This window comes from Leptopilina heterotoma, unplaced genomic scaffold (genome assembly GCF_015476425.1).
Source record: "Leptopilina heterotoma isolate Lh14 unplaced genomic scaffold, ASM1547642v1 Lhet_358, whole genome shotgun sequence".
NCBI lineage: Eukaryota > Metazoa > Arthropoda > Insecta > Hymenoptera > Figitidae > Leptopilina > Leptopilina heterotoma.
In genome coordinates this window covers 140,831-155,144 of record NW_025111038.1, presented here as the reverse complement: position 1 = coordinate 155,144, position 14,314 = coordinate 140,831, and the positions used below count along the sequence as shown (strand labels likewise).

Genomic DNA, 14,314 nt, shown 5'->3' with positions numbered 1-14,314 from the left:
CGCTCGCCAACGCCATTGGTAGTCAAGTTTAGGAGAGCAACTCGCCTAATTTTGATAGAGCTGTGAGTTTAAAGTTAAGTAGCGCTGCACAACAGTCAATAGCGGAACTGCTCTACCAACAGTTTTTCAGTGTATTTTATAAGGAAAATGATGATTTATAATTATTTCCTTGAAAACTTTTCAAAAACCTACTCTGGTTTTCACATGCCGCATAGGAAAAAAGGTAAGCTTTCCATTAGGATAGGTTAGAAAAAAATAAAAAAAACCGATTTTGAGACATATTGAAATTAAGAATTTGACTTTGAATTTCAAGGTCAAATTAAAAGAAAACAATTTTTTTGTTCAGCAGCTTGTAGCTCGTGAAAAACCCTTCAAAAATCGCTACTCACATTTTTAATTTGATTAATTTTACATATCAATATATTAAATCGAAAAAAAGATATTTTCAAAAAAGTCAAAATTTTGAAACTCTGTGACTCAACAAATATTTTATCTAATTCAATAATATTCCATATTTACACTTCTACTAATAAAAGTAACATTTTGACAAAGTTTCGAGAAAATTCATTTTTTGACTTGGGCAGTTGAGGAATTTTGCCCCATATACTTCTTTACACTCGTGTAGAAATCACCATGCTATGCCTAAAATGATTATTGGCCCTAGCTTGGACCTAACTTGGCAACCCCTTTTTATATATCCTGGGCTGGTCCTAACTTGGTACTAGCTAGGAGATCCAGTTATGACTTAGAAAAATTTTTAGGAAAATAAAGTGTCAAAATTGATACATGAAAAACATGTATAAAAATTGATAAATATTCTCAATTAATATTTATAAAATTAATTGATAATCATATTTGTTTAAACAATTTATTGTTTGACATAAATCAGAAAATTATACAAATACTATAAAATAAAGTTAATTTATTAATTTATTAATTCAGCAATTGTTTAAACAAATAATTGTTATTTACTAACTTTTTACACAATCAACCTAGAAACTAGCAGTTTTTTCTAATTTTGCAATAAGTAAATACTCAGATTAGTTAATTGCAAAATTTTAAAAGACTACAAGTGTCTAGACGCTTTATTGTCTTAAGAATTAATAAATAACAACAATTTTTTGTTTAAACAAATGCTGAATTGTTAAAATTATAAATTATCTTCATATTTCACTACTCAAGTGTAATAATCGCGAAGTTAGATAAAAAACTGCAAATTTTTAAGTAATTTGTTACAAAAGTTAATAAAACAGCAAAATTTATTTATTTATTTAAACAGATACAGACTGCAATATAATTATCATTAGTAAAATATATTTCTAATTTCGTTCGCTGATTTTAAGTTTCGTTTAAGTTGGTGCTAAACACTAAGAGATATTGCAATTCGAATGTGGGCTGACCCACCCAGGTCCAACCCAGGACCTACCTGGGCTTCCTAGTTTCATTAGCAAAAATTTCTAAGTCCAAGTCTAAAAAATTTTTTGCAACAAAAAATTAATGCTTAAAATGATTTAGAATAATGAAAAACGTGTTTTTAACATCAATTTTTTTGACATTTTTTTAAAAAGTGGATCACCCGCTTAATTAATTAGGAAAAATTTCCAAGTCCAAAAGACGAATATTTTTTTTAGACCAAGAAATTAATTTTAAAAATGATTGAGAACAATGTAAAACCTGTTTTTAACGAAAATGTATAGATATTTTTTTTCTTGATATAATATAAAAATATTAATTTTTGAATTTTTATATTTGGATATTATTTTATTATTATTGTTGTTGTTAAACTATTTTTTTATTTATTATCGTGTATTAGTGTCAATAATTACTATATTGAATCATCAAAAGCAAGTCCACAAGTCACTGACAATAAAAATTTTGAACTCAACTAGTTTCATTAGCATAGTGGTTAGGGCGTTAGTCTCGTAGTCCGTAGGTCGTAGGTTCGATTCCCGCGTGCGTTAGATTTTATTTACTTCTTAGGTTTGCGTTTATTCCGATTTTTCTGGATTGTATTCGTATAAGTATGCAATTTAATGATTATATATACTGTACAATAATTTAATTAACAAAATTTCAAATTTTTTTATAATTTTTAATGTATATATTAGAGGAATATATATTAATCTCTACATATACTAACATTATTTATGAATTCGCTTTTGGTCATCACTTAATTGAAAAAAATAATAATTAATTAAAACTAATACTTATTATTAATAATTTAGGTTATTTCTTAGGAAATATTATAAACTAATTAAAATTATAATAAAATATATAAATAAACTGGTCATAACTAGGCTCCCAAGTTAGGACCAGGCTAGAATCGCATCACCACCCATTGTTGGTCCAACCTACACTGCCAACATAGGACCAAGCTATTAACAAGGCAAAATAGGTAGGACCTGGCTAGGACCAATTTTCATTTTCCACACGTTATATTTCCGAAAAATTAACAGTTGGTATATTCAAAATTTGAAACTTTTATTTCCGTTCTATAAGTTTATTTATCTCTAGGGAAGAGAAAAATAATTGATGAACACAGTCGCTTAAATTAAATAATAATTGAAATCAAAGGTCTGAGGCAACGTTTGCAAATAAATTATTATGCGCCTTACCTCTACGACCTTCGCGTTGATTGCGCCAGATTGAAAGATCGAAAAGACGGAACTGGCCCATTCGTTTTAGATGGCTCTAATTCCTCACGCTTAATGGACTTTCCATGTCGATTAAGTGGAGACTGTATAACATTATAACATTGTCGTCAAATTCCATTTGCTTTTATACGGAGCATTCCATTTTAAAATTACATAGAAAATTCAATATCTTGGTGGTTGGGAAGAAAGTCATGACCACTCGGTTTTGTTTTGAAAAACATGACACTTCAAAATTAAATTAAATATGAACCTACTTACACTGTAAAAAAATTAGAGAGGAAATAGGAACCGGAGTAGGGAGTAAAAATTTTGGAGTTAAAAATCTACTCCACAATGGGAGTTAATTTACTTCCTCCAAAGTTATATTATTCCAAAATAACCACGCTATAGATCACTGTTTAAATTATTAGCTTTTAGTGAAGTTAAATTAACTCCTAATATTTTACTCTTTCTCTTTTTACTTCAAAAGCGTGCGACATAAAAACTACAATCTTTTATGGTATAAAATTTAAATCCATATTTTTTAAATAAATTTTTTAAATAAAGTTAAGAATTTAAATTACATTTCAAAATATAAATAATTATTTTACAGCAAAAATTCTTAAGTTATGTGCAAAAGAATCAAGTATGAAACTATCAAAAAATGTTTATTAAAATTTACTTAAAAATTAGTACTTCAAACCCTCAGATTTGCAAATTTCCGCGCACCAATCCATATTTATATATTATATGTGTCATCGCAACCCACACACCAGTTTTTAATGTTATTATAACAATAATAGCTCATTATAAATTATATACAAAGTCTGGTGAGTTTGAATTTCTAAAGTATCTCTATGAGCTTTCACTCAAACCCTATACAGGCTTCCGTGAACATCACAAAGATAAATAGTTTTTTGAAATATTGACAGATCCTGACATAGAACTTTTGACATTGTTCTCATTTTCAAAGATTTATATATATATATATATTATACATTTATCCTCGTGCTAATTACATAATAATGGAAAATTTCATTCTTAATGTGGCAGAGAGAAACACTTTCTTTTTATGAAATAGTTTGACACTTCCAATTCCAAATTCTTTTATCCTGTAATGGATAAATATTTCTTTCAATTAGATCAGATTTCTGTAGGTTGAAATTTGAGTAAGTTTTGTATCACGTATTTTTTTCTCTCTTTTTTATAATCAGATATGAGATTACTTAAATTCCAGATAAAATATTTTGCAGGAAGTACTCTAACGAATTGAATTTAATTTTTTTAACTTGAATATTTTTATTATTAAATTTTTTTATTATCTTATTATTATAATATATTATACTAGCTTTAATCTAGTGTCACTAGAAGTCTAGTGTCGCCTGCCTAATAGTATTTTTTAAAAATAATAAACATTTATTGAAACATTGTCTTCAACATAGGTTTGTGAACCTCTTAATTAAAATTTTAATTTTTCCGCCGTGAAATGTTAGCCAACTTCCGAAAGTTTTTAGAAAAGAAAGCAAAATCAACAGAAAAATATTTATTGTCTTCAGACAAAGATAATGATTTGTCCATTCTATGTTTGAAAACCATGTTAGTATAAATAAAGCTCACAAAATTTAATTGTGATAGCGAGCCACAAATGTAAAACACAAATAGCAAAAGTAACAGGAAATTATTGTTAAACAATTATTAGTTGATAATATGTATATGAAATTTTTCGAAGTCAGGTTACGTAACAGAAGTGACAGTTCAAGTTTATCACGTTGAGACTTGTGATGAAAGCATGTCCTCCAGAATTTTTATTACTGGTTAGTAGAGCAGACAACTTTACCGCACTCTTAAAATTAAAATTTCTTTGCTATTTCGTGTGGTTCAATGTTGCCTGGCTCACTGTATACACATTACATTCACAACAAAAATTGTTTATAATAAATTTAAATAAGACTTAAAATTCATTATCACATCGGAATCTACGTGCCAGAAACTTTTGGACATAATTTGTTTGCGTAAAACTAACTTATATATAGAATAAGAAAAAAATTTATTCAGTCATTTCTCAAAAAATTAAAAATATTTTCAATTCATTTAATACACAACATCTCTCAATCGACATTATTAGTTTGCGCATTCTTACAGGAGTGTCAGCTAGAGCAACAGCATCATCAGCGTAAAGTAATAAAAGTAAATCTTCAGTATCGTCTATATTCAGACCCTCATTGCCAGCGATCCTGAGCTTTCTATCAAAATACGTTATAAATAAAGTAAACAGAACAGGACTTAAATCTCACCCTGCAGTACACCCTCTCTCATTTCGACAGGATGTGAAGTTTCAATCCCAATTCTAATCATAAAATTCGCGTGATAATACATTGCTTATATATAATTTTAAGTAGTTTAGCGCTCACCCCCATTTCATGCAGCTTCTTCCATAACACGAAGTCGAAAGTCGACGAAAATCAATAAATAAAGCATGTGCAGACGATTTACTTGTTCTTAGGCGAAAATGTAAAACCAACTGCAGGGAGTAAACATTGTCTATACAATTACTTCCCGATCTAAAACCGTTCCTCGTCTTTGGAAGTAGCGAGTTTCCTTCAGCCCAATCAGAAAGTCTCGTGATGAAAATTTGTCCAAAAATTTTAGCAACTTTCAAAGACATTTACATATTTAACCTTCTTATTTGAATCCCAATACAGCTGATTAATATACCCATCAAATAGACCAGACCCAGTTTTAGCTACCGAACGTTTTAATTTCTTTACGGATTAAGGCGGTGTTTACATGCTTGCGTTCGAACGCTGCGTTTTGCGTTGATTAATGAGATAGAGAAAGAAAGACTTCCAATTATCCTTCCCAATCGTAACCATTATTTCAATAATGGGCCATGCTTGGTGCCCAATGGTTTTTTCTTGGCAAAACTATTAGCAACCAACAATGGACCACCATTGGTTTTAGCTTGGAATGATTACGCTACTGCCAATGATCGGTAGCAAAGCTTCGGGCCAATATTAGCTGCCAAGGAAACAAAATGAATTTTCAAAAGCTTGATTTTTTATTGGCAGCCAATAAAAAACCTGTTTAATTAAAAAAAAAATTATTTTTAAAAAAGTATATTTTTTAAAAATAAATATTAATTAATAGGGGAGAGTGGAGAGTTGTGCAACATGGGGAGTTATGCAACACCTTAATATTTGTCAAATGGCAATTATTGTAATAGGTTTCAACTATTGTTAACTTCTTTTTTCGTTAAAATCTAACTTTTGTACTAGTACTCGTCACCCCAACAAGCATTTATAGTGCTTTTCCAGATAGTGAGTTAAAATGTGTTTCAAAAAGTTTTTTTGACACTTTGCGTTTAGGACATTTACACAAAGTTTTTGAAGGTAATTAAAAAGGTTAGTATACAAAAATAATCACAAGTTTATTAACTTTATACCTTTTAACCTTTTATACCTTTTTACCTTTCAATATACTAAATGCAATTTTGCATATATATTCGACGTTTAGATAATTATATGGCTGTTTTGAAAATGTAGTAAGTGGGCAGTCGTGCAACACATCAGTTAAAAAATTTTTTTAACCTTATTCGAATTTTCCATAAGTTTTTGGTATTAATTATGAATGATTCAAATGTTTCATGTAATATTGCATATAATTATGCATGTAATTTAAATATTGTTCTTTAACCCCTTGACAGTCTATGGCATATATTGGGCATATCTCTAGAACTTTTAAACTTTATGTCTTCGTTTATTATTATATTTTAAAAATTATAAAAATAATTTTGCAGTACCATAATTTGATAAATTATTGTGCTCTTTAAATATACCTTGTGTATAATAATCATTTTAATTAGGTAGGGAACGACAAAAGTAAGTAAAAGTGTCGAAATCGCCAATTTCTCGTGTGTGACATTGACCGTTTTTTTCAGTTTATATGGTATAACTTTTTTAACGAGTCATTATATATTATGTGACTTATAGTAGATGTAGTGGGGAGTATAAGGAACCAAAAAATCATTGAGACAATGATGTGCCTCAATTAAGATAAAAATGGTGTACCTTCAAACTTGCGAGACAACTTTTCTTAAATTTTGACAATTTAGCAATTAACTTGATATAACTTTTTTAACGAAGATTTTTAAAGAACCATAAAACAGGGTTACATTGTCTACATAATAAGAAGTAATTTGAACCCTTACAGGAATATGTGCCACTTATACATTAGGAATGCAGTGACTTCAAAAGTTAAATTTAAAAACGAAACTCATAATAAAAACCCACATTTTTGAAGGGCACATGTTGAATTTGACTTCTAATCACTTTTAACTCATTGTAATCTCTTCTCGTATATTATAAAAGTATACAAAAAAATCGTTAACCTCTACACTATTCCTAAAAAGAATTTATCTAGGAAAGAATATGAGCTTCTACTGTCATAATCATTGCTTCATGGAAAAAGAAAGCATTAAACTCGCAAGTTTGCCTAAAATTTATTATTTATAGGTTTCTGGGGTCCTCTGATTACAAATCTGAGGTTAGTTAAAAAAATTTTAAATGGCGAATCCAAAATGGCGGACGAAATTTTAGAAAAATTATCAGATTTTAATATCTTTTGACATTTAAGAGTTTCCTGTTTTGCTGATTACGAATTTGAAATAATTTTTAAAAAATTTAAAATAGAAAATCCAATATGGTAGATACATTTCTGAAAAATCAAATCTTATTGCATGATTTTTCTTGAACTTCTGGTTGTTAAATATAATGATTTGAATGTAATTCAAGAATTGTTAAAAAAATTTTACTAGACTTTTAGGGGCCGTACACAGTTTTTTATTTATTATTTTAATTTAGCTTGATCGAGTCCTTGATTTCCTTTCGAGTCTGTTGTCCGAAATGGTGAACGGCTTCTTCGAAGAATTTATTATGATTGTTCATGTTAGATCTTATTAGTTTTAAGGCCAGTGAATAATTAATGAGTTGTATTTTTGACCCTATTAATATATAAATTTTGATGATGTAAAGGCCTAATTACGGTTTGTAGGTGTTAATTAGGCCTTTACATCATCAAAATTTATATATTAATACGGTCAAAAATACAACTCATTAATTATTCACTGGCCTTAAAACTAATAAGATCTAACATGAATAATCATAATAAATTCTTCGAAGAAGCCGTTTACCATTTCGGACAACAGACTCGAAAGGAAATCAAGGACTGGATCAAGCTAAATTAAAATAAAAAATAAAAAACTGATCCTCTGTAAGATCTCTCTACGTCTATCTATCTGTATTTGGATGATATGTACTTTACGAATAATGTCCTGATGAGGAACTAATAAAGGTTCAAAACTAGTTGAGAGAAAAAGAAAGAAAAGTTCTTTTCACAAGAAATTAACACCTACAAACCGTAATTAGGCCTTTACATCATCAAAATTTATATATTAATACGGTCAAAAATACAACTCATTATTAATTATATCTTACACTCTAAATTATTGAATCAGTTAAAAATACCTGATTTAGAAGCAAAAAGTCAGTCACTAATTCAAATAGTAATATTTTTTTCTGACAATTAGTTGAAAATAACTGATGTTTCAATACAATTGTTTTTGATTGATTCAATTAGTCACGTTTAACTACCTACGTAGCACCGAAACTTTCCTAAAAATTTACTCGCAAGCTTTGAAATATTTAAATGCAAAGTTTAGTGAAAATTGTGTAAAGATTTAAATATCCCACTTTAATAAATGTTTAGCGCGAAAGTTTCCTGAAAATTTAAGTTAAATTTTTAGGAAAATTATCACGAAAGTATAGTCGAAAATGCAATTCAAATGTTTAGGAAAGTTTCAAGCTATATTTTTAAGAAAATTTGACGATAGACATTTATTGGAGTGAGAAATTTAGATCTTTACACAATTTTAAAATAAACTTTGCACTCTCTAAATCTAAATATGTGAAATTTCACTTATTGCACGTTATAAGTCGTCTTCTCGATCAATAAATGCATATACACTTATGAATAAGTGAATTTTTCACTTATTATAAGTGAATATGCACTTATTGATCGAGAAGACGTCTTATAACTTACAAAAATGTAAATTTTTACATTCAGATTTAGAGAGCAAGTGAATTTTTCGAATTATGCAAGCAAATCTTTAATATACAATATTTAAAAAAATTTCGGTGTTTTGTGGATAATTTTTCAGTTATTTTTAACTGATTCAAAAGCAAATAGTCAGTCACTGCTGATTGTCAGTAAAAACCATGATTTTTAACTGATTCAAATTAAGAGAATATATTATTTATCATATTATAAATAATATACCAATAGATGTTAAACAGGTACATGATAGATATTAAATAGTTTAAAGCATTTTTAACTTGTTTTATTTAGAAAAAGTGACATTGTCACATATAATTTCTTATAATCTTTGAATTTAAAAGATTGTGACGTAACACATGAGTTCACCCCCCCTCCCCCATGTCACACTTAGTCACAATTCTCAGACCCCCTCCCTCCCCCTAGCCGCGTGACGTATTATGTGTACGGCCCCTTATAGATAATAGGACTTAAAATTTTGGAAATTTTAACAGTATTAAACAATTTTAAAGATAACAAAAATTAATCAATTTTAAATTTCATTTTATTTTTATAAGCTTAATTTAATTTTAAATTATTCATTTAATTTATTTAAATTTTATTCTGTTTTTAGAATTGTAAACTTCTTTTTTTCTAAGTTTCCATGGTAATATTATTTTTAATGTGTCAAAATGTTTTAGTAGAATTCCACTAATTGAAAGTCACTTTTTTATTAAATGAATTAGTGAAACTGTTTTATCGACTACTAATAAAACAGTTCTACTAATTGTTAGTAGAATTCTACTAAGCAATTAGTAAAATCTACTAATAATTAGTAAAATTTCACTATTTGTTAGTAAAATTATTACTAAATCATTTGGTGGAAGACTTTTCGTCATTTCATTAGTAACTTTCTACTAATTCAGATTTAGAGAGCTTAGTATAATACCCTCTTCCTTTCTTCTTATGTCATGTTGTTTACTCACTAAATCTTTGTATATTTTTACAGTTACCCCAATGCTTTAAACAACTATTCATTTCATTTGTAATTTTTAATTGTTTTTCATGTAAATCTAACGATTGTTTAAAATCTAGGTACCTATACTTTATCATGTTGTGAGCATAATTATGGAAATAATGGATTTCTTAATAGACTTACAAGAAATAATTTTTTTTAATGATATTAGTTCATGTTTATGATTGGATTGTAAGATTCACTTTTTTCTTGATTAATATACAAAAGAGCCTGTCCAGTTATGTATCTAAATAAAAAAATAAAAAATTGAAAATATGGAATAAAAAGGCAAATTTGAAAATATTGGACAAATCTTTCCCGTATCTGATTTATAAAAACCGTATTTTGTTTATGAAGTTTTAAATAATTTTTAATGAAAGTTGTAAAATGTCTATAATATTATGGATTACGTCTGTTATGTTATGTGCAGATTGATTGCAATTTTACGTAAAAAATGTATTTTTAAACAGATGTTTACCTTTATGAACACACTGAAAAACTTGTTACTGAGAGGTTAAAATTTGTTCGAAAATTCTTTTAAACCTAATAACTGGAACGCGTTTTTAATTAAGTCAACTTCTTTTTTAAAATAAAATATACATAGAAGATAATTTTTGGTATTAAAATGAATTTTTTAAATTGAAATTAAGTCTAACGTAAACTGCTGTAGCCGAAATAGGGTCTAAAACAAGAGGCAGTTTCTTTAGTCTTCAGTGAGAAAGCAGTTAAAAAGAAGCTAATCAAGTATATGTTTCTATTTCTGAAAAAGCTTGTATAGTGACGAGACGAATATAAAAATTGCATAATATCGTCAAATATACTCACTGCCAAGCGAATCCGCCAGTAATTCCTTCCCGTAGGCGATCTTTGAGACTTCGTTGTCTAGAAGGTGTGCCCGCAGGCCCCGTGTTATCCTGCGATCCCGGGGGAGTTTCCCTTCCTTCACCACCACCAGCAAACAACTCCATTTTCTTTTTAAACCAAACAACTAGCCACACTTTAACAACTTTCCTCCATTAAGACAAAAGGAGTAAGAAAAAATACTTTTCATGACAAGTTGCTCTTCAATTTATTTTCTTTTCACGTCGCGCACTTTTTTTAAATACAAAATTTGTGTTTAAAAAAAAACTTGGTGATTTAAAAAAAATTGCTCACCACTTGTACTAGTTTTATTCTAATGTTCGTTAATGTAGACTAAAGACGCAAAATGTTTTGATGATGGCTCACATATTTTTGACTCGTACTTTTGACATGGTGCCAATATTATACGAATCACTTGTGGCAATGTTCATGCTAGGATAAACCTCAAAGTTTAAGCTTATATTTGAGTTGTTTATAGGGGTTGGAGAGTTTAAAAGCGGTTACTGTTTTCTGGAGCACAAATTGACGGCTACAAACGAAGAAAACAAGTTAACAGTCACAGCTTCGCTTTTCCTTTGAGAGAGAGAGAGAGAGAGAGAGAGAGAGAGAAAAGAAAATGTAAATTGAAAACTTTTGTTTCAAACCGCACATTGCAGTAAAAAAGTCTTATCTCAAGATATGTCTGAACTCATGAGTGAAACTGGATTGCTTTCACTATGATATATACATGTTTTTCTCTCTTTCCCTCATGAATAGTTTTTTAATTTTCTCTTAACGAACGCACTTGATGATCCCTTACCGAATTTTTCAATTTGTGTTTACATATTCAAATATACTACTTAGTGATGGTATCATCACGATCATTGTAATACTATTTTATAAGAAATGTGCCCCATTTAGATGTAAATCCTTTGCAACTAAACAAAATAATTGTAGGGTATCGACTAATATTTGAAAGTACAATATTCGCAGTCTTGGAGTTTTCATCGAAATAATAATAATAGTAATAATAATGTGTTAATTGTTTAAATAATTTAATTTTTTAATACAGTTTTTGGTTCCCGTGTAGAATCATTCTTTAAATATTTGCAAAATTTTAAGAATTTTCACCGCACGAAATCAAAGATATTCGCTATCAAAGTTGCGTTTTTTGCATGTAAAGCATGAGTAATGGGTGGGGAGGAGTACATTTTCATAAATATAAACATAAATTGTTTATAGATTTTTTTCATAAACTAATATGTAATACACAAATACATTTTGAACCAAAATGTACAACAAAATTTATAGTTTACCGTCCCGTTTTTTACAATTATGAACTAAAGCTTCTATTTTATGAGGTTATTTGTAGTATTTAGTACCCCCACCACTGTGATTTGGCACATGTACGACTGTATTTTGAAACAGACAAACTTTTGACTCCGATTACAGGGGATGTGATAGCTTAAATTTGGTCAAAAAATGCCTAAAGAGGTGCTCACTTAGCGTGTTTTGACTCAGCATTAATATGCTAGAAAGGTATAATAGATTAAAAGGAACATGACGTTACCGGCAGAAACTTACAAAGAAGTGCATTACATTTTAAAGTTGAAAAGAAATGAACTTAGTAAGTTTCTGCCGGTAACGTCAAGTCCCTTTTAATCTAATATACGTTTCACCGCTTCTGCAAGTTTTGGCCGGTAATGAAATCTTTAATTCGAAAGTTTAAAAAAAAAGTATTCACGGTAAGCAAAATATATTCACCGTAACCTCCCAATACGGTTTTCATGCGAAACCATACTCAGCTTAAGTTACCATCAATACTTTTTTTACTAAGAAGTATTTATATATTTTTGTACTTTACAATATTTTTTTACACTTTTTGAAATGTAATTTATAATTTATTTAAATGCATTTTGACGTAGCGTAACGACCCTCATTAGGAATTATCTTAAATATACTATAGCTCTCGTTTGAAAGGGCCTCAAAGGAGATGACCTCTTACCAGATTTTAAGGTTATGTTCGCCTCTTGACCTAATCAACTATCACCCCTGAGCATAAATTTAACAAATCCAAGCTTTGTGAAAATAACTCTACAATTACTATAGTTGGCACTTTTTGTACATAAACTTGGTCTAGTCTCGTAGAAATAAAAGAGGAACTGATGAAAATATCAATTAGTGTATCGTTATTTTAAAAATTTTTCAAATTAAATCTTAATTCTGAAAATGTCCATTTCAAGAGAATGACCCACATGTTATGCTTGTAGAAGTTGGAGGGAGCATATATTCAAGGGGATCGTTTGATCTCGACAGACGGTACAGTAGTATGAAACTACTTTGGTCAGCCGCAAGTTCCACATCAATGGATAAAGAATATCCAATATAAAGACTCTATCATCAAACAGATGCTTGGAAAATAAGTGATAGCACACTAAACTTTCATTATTTTCACATCAAGCGGAATTTAATCTTCTAATCCATATTTATTTTATTTATATAACATATATGTAGGTGTTTCTCCCGCGAAGAAAATATTAATAATTATTATTAACATTTTTTACACAATTACATAAATATAAATACATTTTCTAAAAGATAAGGGATCTGGAATCCACACTGAGAAAACTGGAGGATTGGACTAAACATCTGGAGGGACTAATCGTCCAGTTTTCTCAGTGCATGATGGACCAAACAAATGGTTTACACTTTTTTAATTTTTTTTAACAAATTGAAAAAGAAAAGAAAAATTGATGAAATTTGAATTTCAATTTTTTAACAAATCATTTCTAAATTTTTAAAAAGCCTTTCATCTCAAAAAATTTATTAAAATCGATTATAAAATAAAGGCTTTAGATTTTTATAAATAAAAAATTCTCATTGGGGTCGATGGGGACTTTTCAAGTAATACCAAAACTTATAATATTAATAACTTTTTTTAACAAAATATTAATTTTCAATTTGTTTCTCATTCACTACATTTTTATAATCTCACGAACAAAATGTATTATGTTTCTCAAAAGTGACTACAAAAAAATCTTAAATTAAGATAACTTTTTTTTTGCAATACATTATTTCTCTTGTCAATTATAAACTAAAACTGTAATTATTAGTTGTTTTAATTACAACAATTTTTATCATTAAGGCATAATTTAATGTGGGATACTTTGCAGTTTGGTTTTCAACAATAAAAGAAAAAGAAAAAATCTGAACCACTTTTAGAAAATTGCGATTATTTCATAAAATAAAATGGACAAAATAGGCCTTTTTCTCGCGGACGTAGACACATATTTAATTTGCTTAAAAAAGCAGTCGATCCATATGTTCTTTAAAAAACAAAGAACATAAGTTTTATTTAGTAAACAGGGTATCGATCTGCTTGAGAATTTAGGCCAATAATAGGTAGGCTGAGAAATTCTAATAGTAGGTCAAGTGTAGTGATTAGCAGCATTCTCGCTTCTGCTGTTGTTCGTGATTCCGTAGCTATATTTTCTAAAGAACTTAATGATTCGAATTGTGATTCAGTTTTAAACTTTATAATTATACAAACCTGCACTAAATCAAAAAAAGAAATATATTATATTATCTACGAACTACAATAGTTCAAACAATGCACAGAAAAAAGCGTGGACTCATTTTTTGCTGTGTATCAAAATGAATCAATTTTAAACGACATAAAACGTTATTTTACCGATACACGGTTGTTTGCTGCTTATCAAAATGAGTATCTTGTACAGGG

At 28.7% G+C, this 14,314-nt stretch overlaps 1 protein-coding gene across 3 annotated transcripts in view; it reads right to left on the bottom strand.

Moving 5' to 3' along the window:
• The window catches only part of LOC122505416 (TLD domain-containing protein 2), a 582,826-nt gene that overhangs the window by 472,802 nt on the left and 95,710 nt on the right, over positions 1-14,314 (bottom strand). The window contains exon 1 of one of the 3 annotated variants that reach the window (XM_043617016.1): positions 10,561-10,823. The exons of the other annotated variants lie outside the window; for them this stretch is intronic. Coding sequence (XP_043472951.1) covers positions 10,561-10,703 — 143 coding nt within the window. The 5' untranslated portion in view covers positions 10,704-10,823. Of the gene's footprint in view, positions 1-10,560; positions 10,824-14,314 lie in introns of those variants that run through there. 3 annotated transcript variants of the gene reach the window in all.